General features: G+C 35.8%; 1 protein-coding gene, 1 long non-coding RNA gene and 1 other non-coding gene across 8 annotated transcripts; 2 read left to right on the forward strand and 1 right to left on the reverse strand.

Moving 5' to 3' along the window:
• The first annotated feature begins 1628 nt into the window (after window positions 1–1628).
• On the forward strand, window positions 1629–3525 carry LOC149988138 (uncharacterized). 6 transcript variants are annotated; one of them, XR_016505471.1, is made up of 4 exons: window positions 1629–2023; window positions 2477–2576; window positions 2871–2909; window positions 3164–3525. It is a non-coding gene; the product is annotated as an uncharacterized LOC149988138 (long non-coding RNA). The 6 variants fall into 6 exon arrangements; XR_016505473.1 differs by having other exon boundaries at window positions 2518–2576; window positions 3151–3525; XR_016505472.1 differs by having other exon boundaries at window positions 2518–2576.
• Window positions 1650–1721, reverse strand: TRNAW-CCA (transfer RNA tryptophan (anticodon CCA)). The gene has a single exon. It is a non-coding gene; the product is annotated as a tRNA-Trp (tRNA).
• A 1571-nt stretch (window positions 3526–5096) lies between the features above and the next one.
• Window positions 5097–6329, forward strand: LOC112289083 (uncharacterized). Its single transcript, XM_024534035.3, has 2 exons — window positions 5097–5276; window positions 5420–6329. The coding sequence occupies exons 1-2, from the start codon at window positions 5163–5165 to the stop codon at window positions 5741–5743; spliced, it is 438 nt and encodes a 145-aa protein (XP_024389803.1). The 5' UTR covers window positions 5097–5162; the 3' UTR covers window positions 5744–6329.
• Window positions 6330–20286: the final 13957 nt, after the last annotated feature.

The raw sequence follows: 20286 nt of genomic DNA on the forward strand, positions 1-20286 counted from the left end.
TATATATATATATATATATATATATATATATATATATATTTCTTTATTTATTGATATTTTTTATGATAGAAATAGAGGTTGAAAAATCATAATGCCAATATTCTAATTATTAATGGATAACCAAATTGCAACAAAGATTTTGATGCACAATTATAAAAAAATAGCTTTTTTTAAAGCCAAAGTTTAAAACATTTATAAGAATATTAGTGTATATTTATAAATACAATAATATAGCTGATCAAATGCAATTAACATTCTAAGTATAACAAAATAAATACATAAAAATGTTAATATTAATAGAAGATATCTTATAAAAAAAGAAGTTCTAAAATTTTAAAATTTTAAAAAATAATCTTTAAAATTTACCTATATTTATTATACTTTTAAAATTATTAATTACCAATAAAATCAAAAGAAAATAATTTTAAATATATTATACATACTTTCATATAAATTTATTAAAAAAAATCATCATAATATTTAGTAATATACTTGCACCCACTTATTCTTTGTAAAACTTTGAACCACCTACTCATTGTTAAGTTTTAAGCCAATTATTCTATGTTAAACTTTAAACAACTAATGCATTATTTAGCTTTCAAACAAGGTTTTATTTGTGAGGCTTTGACTTGCCTATTTTTGTTAGGAATTGAGCCATCTTTTATTTGTTAGGCTTTGAACTATATAGTGCATGTTAAGTTTTGGGCCACTTTTTACTTATTATTTGTTAGGCTTTGAACTATATAGTGCATGTTAAGTTTTGGGCGACTTTTTACTTATTATTTGTTAGGCTTTGAACTATATAGTGCATGTTAAGTTTTGGGCCACTTTTTACTTATTATTTGTTAGGCTTTGAACTATATAGTGCATGTTAAGTTTTGGGCGACTTTTTACTTATTATTTGTTAGGCTTTGAACTATATAGTGCATGTTAAGTTTTGGGCCACTTTTTACTTATTATTTGTTAGGCTTTGAACTATATAGTGCATGTTAAGTTTTGGGCCACTTTTTACTTATTATTTGTTAGGCTTTGAACTATATAGTGCATGTTAAGTTTTGGGCCACTTTTTACTTATTATTTGTTAGGCTTTGAACTATATAGTGCATGTTAAGTTTTGGGCCACTTTTTACTTATTATTTGTTAGGCTTTGAACTATATAGTGCATGTTAAGTTTTGGGCCACTTTTTACTTATTATTTGTTAGGCTTTGAACTATATAGTGCATGTTAAGTTTTGGGCCACTTTTTACTTATTATTTGTTAGGCTTTGAACTATATAGTGCATGTTAAGTTTTGGGCCACTTTTTACTTGTTAAAGTGTGAAACATCTATTGGTTGATAAGCTTTGAATTAGTTTATATTTTTTAAGGTTTAAATTAGTTTCTATTTATTAATCTTTGAACTAACTACTCTTTCTTATGTTTTAAGCACATACACGAAGGCGCATACACGGAGGTGGAAGGGAAGAGAGAAAGTAAGAGAGAAAGTGTTGGGGGAGAGGTGTTTGATGGAATTAACTCCGCTGGTGGTGGTAACGAAAATGAGGATGACATGGTGATGGATGCATGCAGGTGGTGGAGGAAATAAGACAAAGAGAAAAAGGATCAGGGAATTTTTGGATAGGTGAGAATCCGGTGCATTCCCGGGCAGTTGAACCCGACGTGAATCGAACACGCAACCTTCTGATCTGGAGTCAGACGCGCTACCATTGCGCCACGGATCCCCTGATGGAGATCTCCGAAAATTTTAAAAATATAGATCCAAAACACTACTCTCTGGAATCTCGCGACACGCGAATGACATCGGAATCTCGTCGGAATGGGTCGATGGTCCCCATCGCTGACTAGATGCTGCTCATCGTCCAGCTTCCCATCGCCTTGGCCTCTTCGTCGCACCCGGTGATCGATCACTTTTCAGTCCCTGTGCTTCTGCTTCTGCCCCTGCACCTTGTGGTGTGCGTACATTGTGCACTCGTTGGATGTCTCTCGCTATTCGCGTTTATGTCGCTGCTCTGCATGCGCTCTGGTACGCATCACATCACTCGCTTTCGTCAATCCGATCATGGTCTGAGTTGGGAACAGAGATTTAGACGTTTAAGAAGTATTACTAAATGAAATGAGTTTTGAAGTGGCTCTTGAAGACTGTTTCGGCGCATGGCTGTCACACATTGAAGATTATTGAGTGTCTGGCACTCTGTCTTTCAGATTCCATTGTCAGGTCGCTAATGTCTTGTCACATTTTGTGATGAAGATGTCAAGATTATCGAGGTTATATATGTATGATGTTAATCACAAGATTACAGAGGCCACATTTCAAGGAAGTTGTAATTATTACACACTATGTTCCACAAAAGTTGTAATTATTACACACTATGTTCCACAAAAGTTGTAATTATTACACACTATGTTCCACAAAAGTTGTAATTATTACACACTATGTGCGATCCGATATGCTCAGACTGTGAGTATGGTTTGTTAGATTTTTCTTACCAAGGTGGGGGAGATTCGCTACGTATGCAGGGAGTGCACTTGGTGATATGAGGATTTCCTCTACGTCGATTGGCAGCTGACGAGTAACGGTGAATGTTCAACTGAGCCCGCTTTTATGTCTTTCTTGACAAGGTTGTAAATAGATGTAGTGCGAGGTGAAAGTACTAAGCCTGGTATGAGAGCGATTTCAGTTGATTGTTCAATGTTGCTGTCACACTATTCTGCGGAGTCCATTGTCAGGAACCAGCTATTTGGCTGTATATATAGAGCTTTCGGATGATCTTTAATTGCAATCTTCTATAACAATGGCTTACTTCAGATGCCTACGAGCCCTCTTCGTGCTCCTTATTGCGGTTTTGCTCGTTTGTCATTGCTTTGCGCAGCCTATACTTGCGAGAAACGTTGATGTCAACAAATGTTTGGTGAGATCTACTCTTCAACTGCAGCCATTGCCATGTCTTTCGACATACTTTCTGTTGCATAGAATGAGCTGTGAACGTGTACGGTTTAATAACTGAAGTGAATGTTAGCACGGTAGAATACACTACTGTTAGAAGTTCTCTCGGAACGTCTCATCTTCCTGAGTTTGAACAATTGAATATTTTGTGGATAAGCAGCTTGCAAATGTCAAACTGCTATTAAGATCTTGATTGAAGCCACTAGTTCGAATCTGCAGATGACCTCGGAAAATGCTAAGAAGACTCAGGCATGATTAGGTGATGGATTCAAGTTTGGTCATGGACGTGGCAACTGGCGCGGGCGTGGTCGCGGGCTTGCAGGTGGCGGAGGTGGTGGTGGCGGAGGTGGTGGTGGTGGTGGAAGCAATGGCGGCGGCGGCGGTGGTGGTGGAGGAGGGGGCGGAGGCTAAGAAACGCAGAATGTTCTCATGCAGTTCTCCAGTAAAGGCCATTCTCTCATAGCGAATTGTATCATTTTTAGCTCGTACTCGTACGCGTTCACCTCGGTGGTGAACTTCATGATCTAGAATGTTCATTTTAATTGATAAGGACGAATCCGTCTACCGGTTACTCTTGCTAACTTGTTGATGTCCGTTGTAATATTACGTTCGTGATTTAGTTTTGATTGGTGTCGATGAATTCTAAACTGTATAGTATGTGTGTTATTCTTCGCTTTGGCAGCTTTGGAGTGGAATTAATATTGTGAAAAGAAGTTAAGCATGAACGGTATGAGCCTTCTGATCACGGCAACGTTCGTTTGCGTACTTGCTCACAGCCAGCATATGAGTATTACACTGCATGTAACCGTCTTGGCATAAATAGAGTGCATAGTTTATGAATACTTGATGAGAAACAACTTGCTCATCAAGGTGCGCACTGCCCACTGTTTGAGTATCAAACCTTTTTATTACTTAATCCAAGGCTCGTCCAGGTTATGGCACAGCAGGAGCTTTGATTACGCTTCCCACTTTCTGAATTGATTTGGCATGAAAGACCTGGTGAGCACAATAAAGAGGGCGTTCCTTCAACTGCAAGGGAGTCATGGGCTCCTTCACTTGGAACAACAACACTGGTCAAGGATCCCACTCAACTCTAACTTTCCATCAACAACGCTTTCAACTAGGACTTGAAGCTTAAATTTTACGTCATAAAACTAAAGCATTCATAATGAGAGGAAAAATATGGACCTAAAGCACGTCAAAACCGTGATTATTACAGTTTGTAGTTAGTTGAGAATTGTGCATATGATTTGCCATGGAGGATAAGATACAAATAGTTTCACAAAAGTTAATTAAATTCCAAACAGTATGACAAATAAAGAACATAAAAACTTGTAAAAAATAAATATTCTAATGTTCAGTACTAGATCAATCGAGTTTAGACATTCAGTTATCTTATCCTTAGACACCAGATGTCAACGACACTGGATGCCTTCCATCATAGCTTTGCTTCTTCGTAAGTCATCGAGATAGCCACGTGTCGGCCGTAGTTACCTTTCAATGCCCTTTCTGCTTCCAGCTGCTCGGGAATTCCAAGTTCAGCGCTGCATTTTCTCTGTTGCCGTTCACGTAGGAGATCGAGACCAGGTGATGGCTTTCCAGATTGGCTCATTGCAGGGTAAGATCAGATTTGCAGATGCCATTCCAATGTTGGAAACTCCTCGTGAAGTATCTTTTCACAGTTCTGGCAACCCTTCGCGAGCAGTAAAACTTTCTATTTAGAACTACAAGTTTCCTTCGTGTTCGGTCAATGCTTTCACAAATGGCACATGCCAGTTGTCTGTGGTCGCTGTATACGTGGATAGCGATGCCAGTCGACGCTGGTAAATTTCTACTTCAATCTACAGCATCTACATCTGCACAAGTGCTGCCACGGCGAGATTTTCCAAATGCTGTCCGCAGTCGTGTGTGGAGGGAACCTGGAGGTGGCATCTCTTAACTGCATTCTGAATCGGCAAAGCTTGGTAGTTTCCCAATTAGCGAAGATTTTCATACATCGCAACACGCCAAGTATTCGGGGACCACGGTCAGCAATTCTTACACCAGCACTTTTCAGCTGCGGAGGCGACTTTCTTTGTTTCGGAAACAGCAGTTGAAGGTTCGGGGTATGAATTCACTGATATATATTTGGAAAGTTTGACCCTGGTGTATCTGTATTTAAGTTGTCGTTGCAGCCGCCAGTCCATACCATTGCTTGAATCTAATTTTCTTGGCAGCCATGGGACTCTACAAGAATGCTTGTGTTCTTTCGAGCTTTGCGACACTGCTTCTGATTCTTCATTTCTTTGCAACACAATCCCTGGCTCGGCCTTTGGGAGAGACGTCAGAAAAGGTCGAACCGCAGGAGGCAACTCAACAAGTCATCCTTGGTGTCGTATGCTCGTAATCTTTGTGAATGTGAATCTCGAGTCATTTACATAAAATTCGCAGTCTAGCGTTAACACGTTGATGGTTTTGGAACTGCTCCATTTGCAGGCAACCAACGTTGTCGCAGAGACGCAGGGATTCGGTAAATGGGACTGGGGCGAAGGTAGAGGTGGACGGGGTGGGGACAGATTTGGTCGGGGCAGAGGAGGCGGATGGAGGGACCGGGGAGGGGGCGGTGGCGGTGGAGGAGGTGGTGGGGGGGATGAAGGAGGCGGTGGAGGAGGTGGTGGAGGGGATGAAGGAGGCGGTGGAGGAGGTGGTGGAGGGGATGAAGGAGGCGGTGGAGGAGGTGGTGGAGGGGATGAAGGAGGCGGTGGAGGTGGTGGAGGAGGCGGAGGCGGTGGTGGAGGCGGTGGTGGGGGTGGGAAGTAATCGCGCACTGGTATCACTAAGAGCACTACATTGCACTGGATGCCACTGACTTCTTCACTGGTCTTCGAGGTGCAATCAGCTTTAGTGTCTGCGAATCTATCGTCGTGTTTCTCTCCGATCCATTCATTACTATGCGCTTGCTGTTGTTTTGTTATCACATACTCGCTGAGAGTACAAGAATGTCTACTTGTTGATTTGTACCACAGCAGTAAGGTGCTTAATGGGCTAAGAAAAGACCTCCAGCAAATTTTGGAGTTATTTGTGGGATTTGAACCCTACAAAGTTTGCTGAACTGAATGGATTAACTGTCTTTTCGCCAATTCATTGGCAATCTGTTGTGAGGAGTACAAGCTAGATATTGGAGACTCATTGGAAATATTATATAGCACTAGTTTGAATATATATATATATATATATATATCATAAATCGTCTACTCTTGATAGTGGTGTAAATAGTGTTGTAGTCTTATAAGTTGTGTGGATTTGAGTTATAGAATAATCTGGCTACTAGAGTTTGTATTTCCAATTCTAAGCTCTTGTATTTTAGAAATATGTTTTTAAATAAAAATCAGTGTGCATTGAATTATTTACCAGTGTAATATTATATATATATATATATATATATATAATAAAACTTTGTATCTACTCGGAAGAATGAGTTATGTTTTTGAATGCCTCATGTACACAAGGTTGTTGTCAAAATATTACCGTTGATAAGTTTAGCAATTACGACACTTCAAAGTACAGGGGAGATAATAGAAACTACATCCATTACAAACATTAATGCCTCTATATCAACATTATCAACAAATTATTTTCCAATCATGAATCATGTTTTTCTATGAAGTTTATGCAATTATGTTTTTCAAGCTTGAAAAAACAACCTATTATTGTGGATAGAAGTAGTTCTCAACAGAAATAAGACCTTTCACTCTTGTTCAAGATCACATCGTTCGGATTAATAACTACAAGTTGAATCCACCATTCGTCTCCAATCTTTTCACCACTCTAAAATTACATTCACCTAAAGTTTATGCGAGTTAAAATTGTTAAATCTACATGCCTTTCATACTGGGATTATTTCAAATACTATCAGCAATACAAATGATCAGCAATACAAATGATAGAACCACAAAAATCTTGTAACAAAGCAAACTATGGACTCGAATCTATTTATATCTTTAAGTGTAAAAAGTATAAAGATTATTGCATAGGACTTTACAATCCTTTTTTAAGCAAGCAGGTTCGGTTGGATACATCATCAGATTTGCTAGTGGACTTAGATACCAACTAACATGGATTTTTTTAGAAGCAAATCTTTGGTCATCTTTGAATGCTATTCACGGTTGTATGTGAGGGAGCTAGCCTTGGTCACAAACCTTGAGGTTTCTTATTGCTCCACGCAAGTGGATATGGATTCATGAGTATAAGCTATAATGCAAATTGTTGATTAGAAACTTGGTAGAAATATATTGAATTTACATAAACTTCCATCTTAATTCAACTTCGCTTTGTGTAAACAATTGTGGTTGTTTACTTATTGAATTTTTGAGATGTAAGGACTCTAATTATCATGGATATATATATTTACTATATTATTTATTTGTATGATTAAGTAAAAGTAGATAAAAGTAGATTAATTTTATAATATATGCTAGAAAAGCTTTCTAGAAGCTTTATAGATGCTACTTTGACTTTACATGTGTTTGTAGTTGATTGGTACGATAGGAACTTAGTCAATAAGTTAACATGGTGTTGATAGCTTGTAGAACAAGTTAACCATGTGGCGTACATATAAAAAACTTCCCTTGTAAGTTAAGATATGTGTCTTACAAAGTCAATACGTTCTAGAGGTCCTATAGGATATTGCCACGTAGCTCCTAATTAAGAGTATATATGGAGGTAAGAATGAAGAAGGCTTCACTCTTGTCATCGCCTTTCTAGTCATTAGTCTTGTTTCAAGACTCTCTAATCTTCTTGTCTTTGGCAATAGCCATTCTATTCCTTAGTCTTGTTTCAAGACTCAATAGTCTTCTTGTCTTTGGTAGTAGCCCTTCTATTTTAATATTACATAAACTTTGAGTGATTATTTAGTCTTTCAATCATCACAAGAGTGTATTAACATTTTAGTTCTTTGAGGTTCATGTCCTTGACAATTTCATAAGAGTGCTAACTTTTTGTTTTTATTTTGTTTTAGAAGTGAGTGGATTATTTCACGTCTATTATTGTATTTTGAAGGTTGTAGATTACCTATCTTTAAACAAAATATTTAGTTTCCTAACACCAATTTTTTTTCCTTAAAGAGAGCTGATTATTCTTCTTTGTGGAAATTTTCATTTGATATTAGAGGTTGTCAACTACCTTCTTTTAATTTAACTTGTGGATTTATTAAGCTATTTGAAATGGAAGAAAAAATCATGGATGCTATACTTAGTAGAAGTGAGAATAAATTTGCAACTATTGTTGATTTTTACAAACTTGTCAACACTCTTAGAGTAAAAATTTCATGTATCATCAATGCCAACCATGGAAATGTTAATCGTATACCTATGGAAGAAGTTCAAAACCTACAACAAGAAGTTGTAGAATTAAAGAAGGAAGTAAATCAAACTCACAACCAAATCTAGGAATTTTTGCTTCTACAAATACAACATAGATACGAATTAGTATGTCAAATAAGTTTGATGGAACAAAATCAAAATTTCAATGATTTTTGTAACATGTCAAGCTCTATTTAAGATTGCTTTCCTTCTAATAATCTAATAGATTTATTCAAGTTGGATTCATATGCACACTTCTACCTAGAAGTGCTTTCTTTTTATTTGTACCTTTAATGGAAAAGGATTTGCAACTCTTTTATAATTTGAATTCATTATTTGAAGTATTTACAACTACATTCAAAGAAAGTAATAAAAAAAAGAGTAGTAGAGACCAAGCTCTTATCTTTACGACAAAGATCATAATCAGCTATCATATATTTTGCTAAATTCCAAAATATTCCTTGTGAAATGGACTAAAATGATAAAGCCTTTATCAATCAATTTAAATATAGATTGAAGGATAATATCAAGGATTTGTTATTCATAATGCTAAAGGTACAATTATTGGAATAATTTATTACTCAATCTATTACATGCGACAATTGACTATTTGAAAGGCATCAAAAATAAAGACTTGGCTGAAGAAGAAAAAGTCTAATAATGCAGCAATTTCCAAATTTTTATAAACTTATTCATTAAGGCAAGAACCAATATAAATTGATACAATACGTTTTAAATCCTTCATAGAGTAGGATAAAAATTGATGTAGTCAAGAGGGTTTGTACTTATATTGAGGAAAAGATAAGCATATTGCTCAACATTATCTAAAGAAGCAATGCAATCACAAATTAAAGAGCACAATTACCAAATAAGACAATGTATCAAAAAACAAGTTTTTCCAATTACAATAGAGATCATGTGGTTGGAATCATGTGAAAAAATTAATAAAGGTCTTATTCTCTCTTTAGATCCTTCACCTTCTTTTATAATAGATGTCTGTTTAGGACCTAAAAATGACAAAGTGTTAGGGACATATTCCTTAGAACTTTCTAGAGAGAAGTTTCTAGAACCTTCTAGAAAACAAGCCTCTGGAACCTTCTAGAAGAGAAGCCTCTGGAACCTTTTAGAGAGAAGTTTCTAGAAGCTTCTAGAAAGGAAGTCTCTGGAACCTTCTAGAAGAGAAGTTTCTAGAAACTTCTAGAAAGGAATCCCCTGGAACTTTCTAGAAGCTTCCTAGTTAATAGAAGTAGCTCGAGAAGTTTCTAGAACCTTCTAGAAAGTAAGCCTCTGGAACCTTCTAGAAGCTTCCTAGTTAATAGAAGTAGCTCGAGAAGCTTCCTAAGTAGGAGTATATATAGGGATCGAGGCTGAAGAGTTCTTCAGTCTCGACAACACATCTCTTGGAGTTCTAGCTCATCTTTCTGGTGTTGTTCTTGTACTCATCTGTTTAATCTAGTTCTGTCACTTCTTCTTGAACTTCTTGTTAGATTTCAAGTCTGTATTTTGTGTCCGTGACAGTTTGTCGAGACTACACTAACTTGAGATATCAGAGCTAGTTCTTTCTTAGTAGAGTGTGGATTACCCCTCTACTTGAAGGTATACTAGCATTTTTTAGAGGTTGTGGATTACCCTCCTCTAAATTGATACTTATTCTGTTACAATATTGGAGTCTTATTCTTCTTGGAGAGAGTGGATTATCCCTCTTCTTGAAATTGTTAAGGCGTTTTATAGGTTGTGGGTTACCCTCCTATAAACCAATATTGCCTCTTATAGGGTCATTTTTGTCCTTCTTTTAGAATGGCCGGAGGTCAAGACATTAGTATGACAGAAAGTTCGGAGTCTAAGTTAGATGCTATTATGAATGCCCTCGCTACGTTATCACAAAGAACTGCAGAGATTGAAAGAGTGGTGGCAAGGCTTCATAATGATGGAGTATCTGGGATAGCACAATCTAAACTACACCAGCCTCAAATTTCGGCACTTAGAGAAACAACTTTACCTCAGGTTCGACAAGAACCACTAGTTCTACAACATAAAGAGCCTCGAGTTAGCCTTCCAGATAAGTTTCATGGAATACGTTCCAAGTTTCGAGGATTCGTCAATCAAATCATGTTGATAACACTTTTACAGCCCGAACGATATCCAACGGAGGAGTCACGTGTTGGGCTTGTTGGAACCTTACTTACGGGACAAGCCCTATCACAGTTTGCTCCTTTGTTTGAGAAACGATCATCCATATTAAACAACTTCAAAACCTTTTTGGAAGCATTTGCGGAAGCATTTGGTGAACACGATAAGGTTCGATGGGCTACAACAAAGATCCGGTCGCTACGACAAGGGATGCGTTCTACATCAGTCTATGCTTCAAATTTCAGGCAATTAGTATGCGACATCAATTGAGATGAAGAAGCGTTGATGAGTCAATTCTATTGGAGTTTAAGAGATGATGTGAAGGATTTGGTGTTAACTCTTCCTGATCCACGAACGCTCAATGAAGCCATTAGCCAAGCTGTGAAGTGCGATAATCGCCTATTCCAACGTCGCCAAGATCAAAGCTCAAGACAACATACAATTCGCCATGCTCCAACTATATCGGCAAGCGGTGTGAATTCACATTCAGAGGTGGAAGACATGCAAATTGATACGGTACGTATCAAATCTCTTACTATAGAAGAAAAAAAGCGACGTATGGAGGAAAATTTATGCTTGTATTGCGGTGGAGAGGGCCACAAAGTCGAAAACAGCCCCAAAAAGCAAAATCAAGGCATAGTCAAGACTAGGGGAGTATTTTTTCAGGAAAACGAGGATACCCAGCCACAGTAGGAACCGTGCGGTTGGACAATGAAATATCCCAACAACAATCAGGTTCCTTTCTTTCTGCCCAACTTGCACTTTGTTTTACAATCCCTCTATTTATCGGCCCTCAAAAACTGAGAACCTTAGCACTACTAGACTCAGGAGCATCTGCTTGTTTTTTAGACGAAGAATTTGTAAAGCGTCATAAGATCCCTTTAGTACAAAAATCAAAACCTGTTCATGTTGAGCTCATAGATGGGCGACCTTTATTGTCTAGTAGCATCACCCATGAATCAAAACCTATAGAAGTAACGTTTAAAGACCATAGTAGTCATATTATTTTTAATATTATTAGAACCCCATCAAATCCTATTATTCTTGGTCTTTCTTGGTTGAAAAAACATAATCCATTGATAGATTGGAGGTTGCGGAAGATAACTTTTCCCACAAAACCACCCAAGAAAAAACCTAGTAAAAAACCTCGAAAAAAGAAATCCTTATTCATTGGAGCAAGAGCGTTTATAAGATCATCTAAGGAAGGCACTCCATTTGTCATTTATGCGGCTCCAACTACCGAGGAGAAGATCTCAACAGCAAGTATACCAGAGCAATATAAGGATTTTGAAGACGTGTTTCAAAAGAAGAACGCCGACATACTACCAGAACACCAACCATATGATTGTGCCATAGACTTGCAAGAAGGAGCACAACCACCTTTTGGCCCAATCTACAATCTATCGCAAACAGAGTTGGCAGAGTTACGAAAGTACATTGACGAGAATCTAGCCAAGAACTTCATTCGTCATTCAAAATTATCAACTGGAGCACCCATCTTATTTGTGAAGAAGAAAGATGGATCATTACGGATGTGTGTGGACTATCGAGGCCTCAACAAGGTAACAAAGAAAAATCGTTACCCATTACCCTTGATTTCTAGTCTCTTACAATAACTTGGACGTGTGAAGATCTTTACAAAAATTGATCTAAGGGGAGCTTATAATCTCGTACGAATCAAGGAAGGAGATGAGTGGAAGACAGCATTCCGTACAAGGTATGGTCATTTCGAATATAATGTCATGCCTTTTGGTCTTACCAATGCTCCAGCGGTTTTCCAACATATGATGAATGACATCTTTCGAGAACACCTCGATGATTTTGTTGTCATCTACTTGGACGATATTCTAATATTCTCTAAGAATGAGGAAGAGCATGAGGAGCATGTTCGTTTGGTCTTGGAGAAACTACGCAAGCGAGGACTATATGCCAAATTAGAAAAATGCTTATTTCACCAGACCGAGATGGAATTTTTGGGGTTCATTGCGACTACAGAAGGTTTGAAGATGGACCCCAAGAAAGTAGAAGCAATCATGTCTTGGGAGGTTTCGAAGACGGTTAGAGACGTACAATGCTTTCTTGGTTTTGCTAACTTCTATCGGATCTTCATCAAGAATTATTCTCAAGTTGCTGCTCCTCTCACTCGATTAACATGCAAGGATAAGTTGGAATGGGGACCTTTGGTGGAGAAGGCGTTTCAAGATTTGAAGACAGCATTTACTACAGCTCCAATTTTGGTACATCCAGACTTTATAAAGGCCTTCTATTTAGAAACTGATGCTTCAGATTTTGCTTTGAGAGTTGTGCTTTCACAAATGAGTGAAGATAAGAAGCTCCATCCAGTTGCATTCTATTCTCGGAAGTTCTCTGCTGCTGAAATCAATTATGAGATCCACAATAAGGAACTTCTTGCTATAGTGGATTCTTTCAAAGAATGGCGTCACTTTCTTGAAGGAGCTGCACATCCAGTAACCGTATATACGGATCACAAGAATTTGGAGTATTTCATGATGGCTTGAGTTTTAAATCGGCGTCAAGTTCGGTGGAATATGTCGCTATCTAGATTCGATTTTGTTATCACTTATCGACCTGAAAGGCAGCAAGGACTATCCGATGCTTTATCAAGGAGATCGTATCTTGCACCAAAGGCTGGAGAAGCAGCGTTTGATCAACAATGTACAACGTTATTGAAGCCAGAGAGATTTCAACTTTGTGCTATTATTGTATCATTTGATGCTGACTTCCTAAACCAGGTATGTGCTATGACCATTAAAGATTCAGTAGCCATTGATTTCAAGCAACGTACCAATGACGACAAGTTCAAGGTGGAGGAAGATCTTTTATACTTTGAAGAGCGATTGTACATTCCAAAAGGACTAGCACGACTCCGAGTTCTTCAATCTCGCCATGATTTTCTAGCTGTGGGACATTTTGGATTCAACAAGATCTTGGAGCTTATTTCCCAAAATTTTTGGTGGCCCCAAATGTGGAAGGATGTGAAAGATTTTGTCCTCTCTTGTGACATCTGTTCAAGATCTAAGAATCCTCGGCATCGCCCTTATGGACTTCTACAGCCATTGCCAATTCCACGTCGACCATGGTCTTCAATTTCTATGGACTTCATCACAGACTTGCCATCATCAAACTCATTTGACAGCATCTTTGTCATGGTAGATCGGCTTACGAAGATGGCACACTTTGTTCCTTGTAAGAAGACATCGTCCAGTGAAGTCACAGCAAGACTCTTTCTCGATAATGTGTATCGATATCATGGACTACCAGATGATATCATATCAGATCGAGGTACCCAGTTCGTGTCAAAGTTTTGGAGATCTCTCTTTGGAATATTGAAGGTGGATATCAAGCTTTCTTCAGCTTTTCATCCTCAAACTGATGGCCAAACGGAATGGGTGAACCAAGTCTTGGAGCAGTACTTACGATGCAGTATCAACTATCAACAAGACGATTGGAATGCATATCTATCGCTAGCCGAGTTTGCATATAACAACACCCTCCATGCGTCGACTCAACAAACACCATTCTTTTCCAACTATGGGTATCATCCGAAGCTTGATTTATTGAGTCCGTCAACAAATAACAATCCAGCAGCTGAAGGATTTGCGAAGCAACTATCAGAGCTTCAAACTGTGTTGAAGCTTCAATTACAATCCGCTCAAGAATCCTATAAGACGTCTGCAGATAGATTTCGGAATCCAGCACCTACTTTCAAAGTTGGAGATAAAGCCTGGCTTCCTCGATGAAATATCAAGACCAAGCGACCATGTGATAAGTTGGACTATCAAAGATTGGGACCATTTATCATCCAGAAGCAAATTAATCCAGTGGCATACCGGCTGGAGTTACCGGCTTCTATGAAGGTATATCCAGTCTTTCATGTTTCTCTGTTGAAACCTTATCGAGAGTCATCTTTTCCTGGAAGAGTGCAATGTCCGCCATCTAGTATTGAAATCGAGAACCACGAAGAATACGAGGTTGAAAAGGTATTGGATTCACGGCGAAGGTGGAGAAAGTTAGAATATCTTGTTCATTGGTGCGGCTATGACATTAATGAGCGAACGTGGGAGCCAACTGAAAATCTTACGAATGCGCCACAAAAGGTACAGGAGTTTCATCAACGACATCCCGATAAACCTAAATCAATTCGATGATAGCTTCTTTCTGAAGCTTGTTCTCCCAACAATATAAGAAAAAGGGAGAGCACCAGCAAAATTCATAGTTGATGTAGTTATTTTCTCCAAGATAGATCGTAGTTTGGTCTTTTGATATGGATAGCCAAGAGATAGATACTATGCCAGTCAGAGTGTCGCAACCGAGTAGCTCACGAAGGTGACCCCGAGATGAAGAACTACATGTACCACGACGACGATGGAAGATACCGAGTAACCGATCACTGGTGATCGTATTTGAGATCGAGCTTGCTTACGATGGTCAACCAGAAGGCGTGTTTGCAGGACAATTTCACAATGAGGACACGGAAGTTCATGCTTGGTCAGAAGTCGAAGGCGTGGGCCACTACCGTTGGCTTCAAGGGTCGATGAACCACTTGCCTCGTGAACAACAGTTGGAGTTCATAGCAGAAGTTATGCGACAAATCTTCATTTTCTTGCGTTGGTACTGATCAACAACATTGCTTCTCAGAGACCTCGAAGCTAAAGGAGGGGGTGATATTAGGGACGTATTCCTTAGAACTTTCTAGAGAGAAGTTTCTAGAACCTTCTAGAAAACAAGCCTCTGGAACCTTCTAGAAGAGAAGCCTCTGGAACCTTTTAGAGAGAAGTTCCTAGAAGCTTCTAGAAAGGAAGTCTTTGGAACCTTCTAGAAGAGAAGTTTCTAGAAACTTCTAGAAAGGATTCCCCTGGAACTTTCTAGAAGCTTCCTAGTTAATAGAAGTAGCTCGAGAAGTTTCCAAAACCTTCTAGAAAGTAAGCCTCTGGAACCTTCTAGAAGCTTCCTAGTTAATAGAAGTAGCTCGAGAAGCTTCCTAAGTAGGAGTATATATAGGGATCGAGGCTGAAGAGTTCTTCAGTCTCGACAACACATCTTTTGGAGTTCTAGCTCATCTTTCTGGTGTTGTTCTTGTACTCATCTGTTTAATCTAGTTCTGCCACTTCTTCTTGAACTTCTTGTTAGATTTGAAGTCTGTATTTTGTGTCCGTGATACAAAGTCTTTGCATTATTAGATTCAAGAGCCTCAATCTATTTTATAGACAAAGGATTTATCAAATAATAAAAAATATCTTTAGTTAAGACAACTAAATCCATACATATAGAAGTCATAAATGGTCATTTATTATCTTTTAGAAACATTATTCATGATACTATTCTTTTAGATGTAACAATTAAAGATCATAATAGTATAGTAGTATTTAATATAATAAGATCTTCTTTTAATCTAGTTATTTTAGGATTATCATGGTTAAAAAAATATAATCCTTAGATAGATTGGATTTTTCATAACCTTAATTTTTTTTTGTAGTTTAATCTAAAATTCTCATAGTGAAGTAAAAATAGATAAGCCTAATATATCCAAATCCTTATTGATAGATACAAGAGCTTTTATGCATGCAATAAAAGAAGGACCATCTTTTGCTATATATGCCACATCCATTTTTGATAGTAGAGAGACATCAAGTGGTATTCTTAACTAATATTATGATTTTTAAGATATTTTTGAAAAAAAAATATAGATATTCTTCTATAGCATCGATCCTATGATTGTACAATTGATCTATAAGAAGAAACTCAACCACCATTCAAACCAATCTATAGCTTATTGCAAAATAAGTTGGCTAAATTAAAAGAATACATTAGCAAGAACTTGACTAAGAACTTCAAATGCCACTTATAATCTCTAATAGGAGCTCCTATCTTATTTATGAAAAAAAAAAAATTCATCTTTGTGGATGTACATTGACTATCAAGGATTTAACAAGATCACCATTAAAAATAGGTATTTCTTACTTTTGATTTTATGACTTCTTGACTAAATCAAGCAAAGATCTATATAAAAATAGATCTATAAAAAACATACAATCTAATATGTATTAAAGAAGGAGATGAATAGAAGAGTGCTTTTTGAACTAGGTATGGATATTTCAAATATAATGTCATGCCTTTTAGACTCATGAATGTACTAACTGCTTTTCAATATCTCATGAATGATGTCTTTTTTAGGTTTTTTGATGGTTTTATTATTTGTTATTTAAATAATATTCTAATATACTTTAAGAATATAGAAGAATATGAACTTCATATTTATTGTATATTATAAAAACTTAAAGATGTAGGATTATATGCAAAGATAAAAAAGTGTATATTCTACACTACTTAAGTTGATTTTCTAGAGTACATTATTTCCAACAAAGGATTAATGATAGATCTTAAGAATGCATAGACTATCATACATTGAAAGAATCCAAAAATAATTAAAGATGTATAATATTTTTTGAAATTTTTCAATTATTATCAAAACTTTATCAAGATCTTTTCTCAAGTTGCAAATCTTCTTACACATCTAATATGTAAAGATAAACTTGAGTACAACAAAGAAGCAGAAATATCTTTTGAAGCCTTAAAGATAACATTTATTTTTGCACTAATTTTATATTGTGTCAATTTTTCTAAAATATTCTTCATAGAAAAAAATGTATCAAAATTTGCTATGGATGTTGTTTTATCACAAATAGAAGCAAATAATAAGCTCCACCTAATTGCTTTTTATTTCATAAATTTTTTAGGAGCTGAGATTAACAACACTATCTATGACAAAGAGCTTCTTGCAATTGTGGATTTATTTCAAGAATAATATCATTATCTAAAAGGCACTTCTAATCCAATTATTATATATACAAATTACAAGAATCTTGATTACTTCATATTGGAATATATTTGGCTACTAGTTGGAAATATTATATAGCACTAGTTTAAATATATATATATATATATATATATATATATATATCATAAATCGTCTACTCTTGATAGTGGTGTAAATAGTGTTGTAGTCTTATAAGTTGTGTGGATTTGAGTTATAGAATAATCTGGCTACTAGAGTTTGTATTTCCAATTCTAAGCTCTTGTATTTTAGAAATATGTTTTTAAATAAAAATCAGTGTGCATTGAATTATTTACCAGTGTAATATTATATATATATATATATATATATATATATATAATAAAACTTTGTATCTACTCGGAAGAATGAGTTATGTTTTTGAATGCCTCATGTACACAAGGTTGTTGTCAAAATATTACCGTTGATAAGTTTAGCAATTACGACACTTCAAAGTACAGGGGAGATAATAGAAACTACATCCATTACAAACATTAATGCCTCTATATCAACATTATCAACAAATTATTTTTCAATCATGAATCATGTTTTTCTATGAAGTTTATGCAATTATGTTTTTCAAGCTTGAAAAAACAACCTATTATTGTGGATAGAAGTAGTTCTCAACAGAAATAAGACCTTTCACTCTTGTTCAAGATCACATCGTTCGGATTAATAACTACAAGTTGAATCCACCATTCGTCTCCAATCTTTTCACCACTCTAAAATTACATTCACCTAAAGTTTATGCGAGTTAAAATTGTTAAATCTACATGCCTTTCATACTGGGATTATTTCAAATACTATCAGCAATACAAATGATCAGCAATACAAATGATAGAACCACAAAAATCTTGTAACAAAGCAAACTATGGACTCGAATCTATTTATATCTTTAAGTGTAAAAAGTATAAAGATTATTGCATAGGACTTTACAATCCTTTTTTAAGCAAGCAGGTTCGGTTGGATACATCATCAGATTTGCTAGTGGACTTAGATACCAACTAACATGGATTTTTTTAGAAGCAAATCTTTGGTCATCTTTGAATGCTATTCACGGTTGTATGTGAGGGAGCTAGCCTTGGTCACAAACCTTGAGGTTTCTTATTGCTCCACGCAAGTGGATATGGATTCATGAGTATAAGCTATAATGCAAATTGTTGATTAGAAACTTGGTAGAAATATATTGAATTTACATAAACTTCCATCTTAATTCAACTTCGCTTTGTGTAAACAATTGTGGTTGTTTACTTATTGAATTTTTGAGATGTAAGGACTCTAATTATCATGGATATATATATTTACTATATTATTTATTTGTATGATTAAGTAAAAGTAGATAAAAGTAGATTAATTTTATAATATATGCTAGAAAAGCTTTCTAGAAGCTTTATAGATGCTACTTTGACTTTACATGTGTTTGTAGTTGATTGGTACGATAGGAACTTAGTCAATAAGTTAACATGGTGTTGATAGCTTGTAGAACAAGTTAACCATGTGGCGTACATATAAAAAACTTCCCTTGTAAGTTAAGATATGTGTCTTACAAAGTCAATACGTTCTAGAGGTCCTATAGGATATTGCCACGTAGCTCCTAATTAAGAGTATATATGGAGGTAAGAATGAAGAAGGCTTCACTCTTGTCATCGCCTTTCTAGTCATTAGTCTTGTTTCAAGACTCTCTAATCTTCTTGTCTTTGGCAATAGCCATTCTATTCCTTAGTCTTGTTTCAAGACTCAATAGTCTTCTTGTCTTTGGTAGTAGCCCTTCTATTTTAATATTACATAAACTTTGAGTGATTATTTAGTCTTTCAATCATCACAAGAGTGTATTAACATTTTAGTTCTTTGAGGTTCATGTCCTTGACAATTTCATAAGAGTGCTAACTTTTTGTTTTTATTTTGTTTTAGAAGTGAGTGGATTATTTCACGTCTATTATTGTATTTTGAAGGTTGTAGATTACCTATCTTTAAACAAAATATTTAGTTTCCTAACACCAATTTTTTTTCCTTAAAGAGAGCTGATTATTCTTCTTTGTGGAAATTTTCATTTGATATTAGAGGTTGTCAACTACCTTCTTTTAATTTAACTTGTGGATTTATTAAGCTATTTGAAATGGAAGAAAAAATCATGGATGCTATACTTAGTAGAAGTGAGAATAAATTTGCAACTATTGTTGATTTTTACAAACTTGTCAACACTCTTAGAGTAAAAATTTCATGTATCATCAATGCCAACCATGGAAATGTTAATCGTATACCTATGGAAGAAGTTCAAAACCTACAACAAGAAGTTGTAGAATTAAAGAAGGAAGTAAATCAAACTCACAACCAAATCTAGGAATTTTTGCTTCTACAAATACAACATAGATACGAATTAGTATGTCAAATAAGTTTGATGGAACAAAATCAAAATTTCAATGATTTTTGTAACATGTCAAGCTCTATTTAAGATTGCTTTCCTTCTAATAATCTAATAGATTTATTCAAGTTGGATTCATATGCACACTTCTACCTAGAAGTGCTTTCTTTTTATTTGTACCTTTAATGGAAAAGGATTTGCAACTCTTTTATAATTTGAATTCATTATTTGAAGTATTTACAACTACATTCAAAGAAAGTAATAAAAAAAAGAGTAGTAGAGACCAAGCTCTTATCTTTACGACAAAGATCATAATCAGCTATCATATATTTTGCTAAATTCCAAAATATTCCTTGTGAAATGGACTAAAATGATAAAGCCTTTATCAATCAATTTAAATATAGATTGAAGGATAATATCAAGGATTTGTTATTCATAATGCTAAAGGTACAATTATTGGAATAATTTATTACTCAATCTATTACATGCGACAATTGACTATTTGAAAGGCATCAAAAATAAAGACTTGGCTGAAGAAGAAAAAGTCTAATAATGCAGCAATTTCCAAATTTTTATAAACTTATTCATTAAGGCAAGAACCAATATAAATTGATACAATACGTTTTAAATCCTTCATAGAGTAGGATAAAAATTGATG

Source organism: Physcomitrium patens, chromosome 11, assembly GCF_059467195.1.
Source record: "Physcomitrium patens ecotype Gransden chromosome 11, ASM5946719v1, whole genome shotgun sequence".
NCBI lineage: Eukaryota > Viridiplantae > Streptophyta > Bryopsida > Funariales > Funariaceae > Physcomitrium > Physcomitrium patens.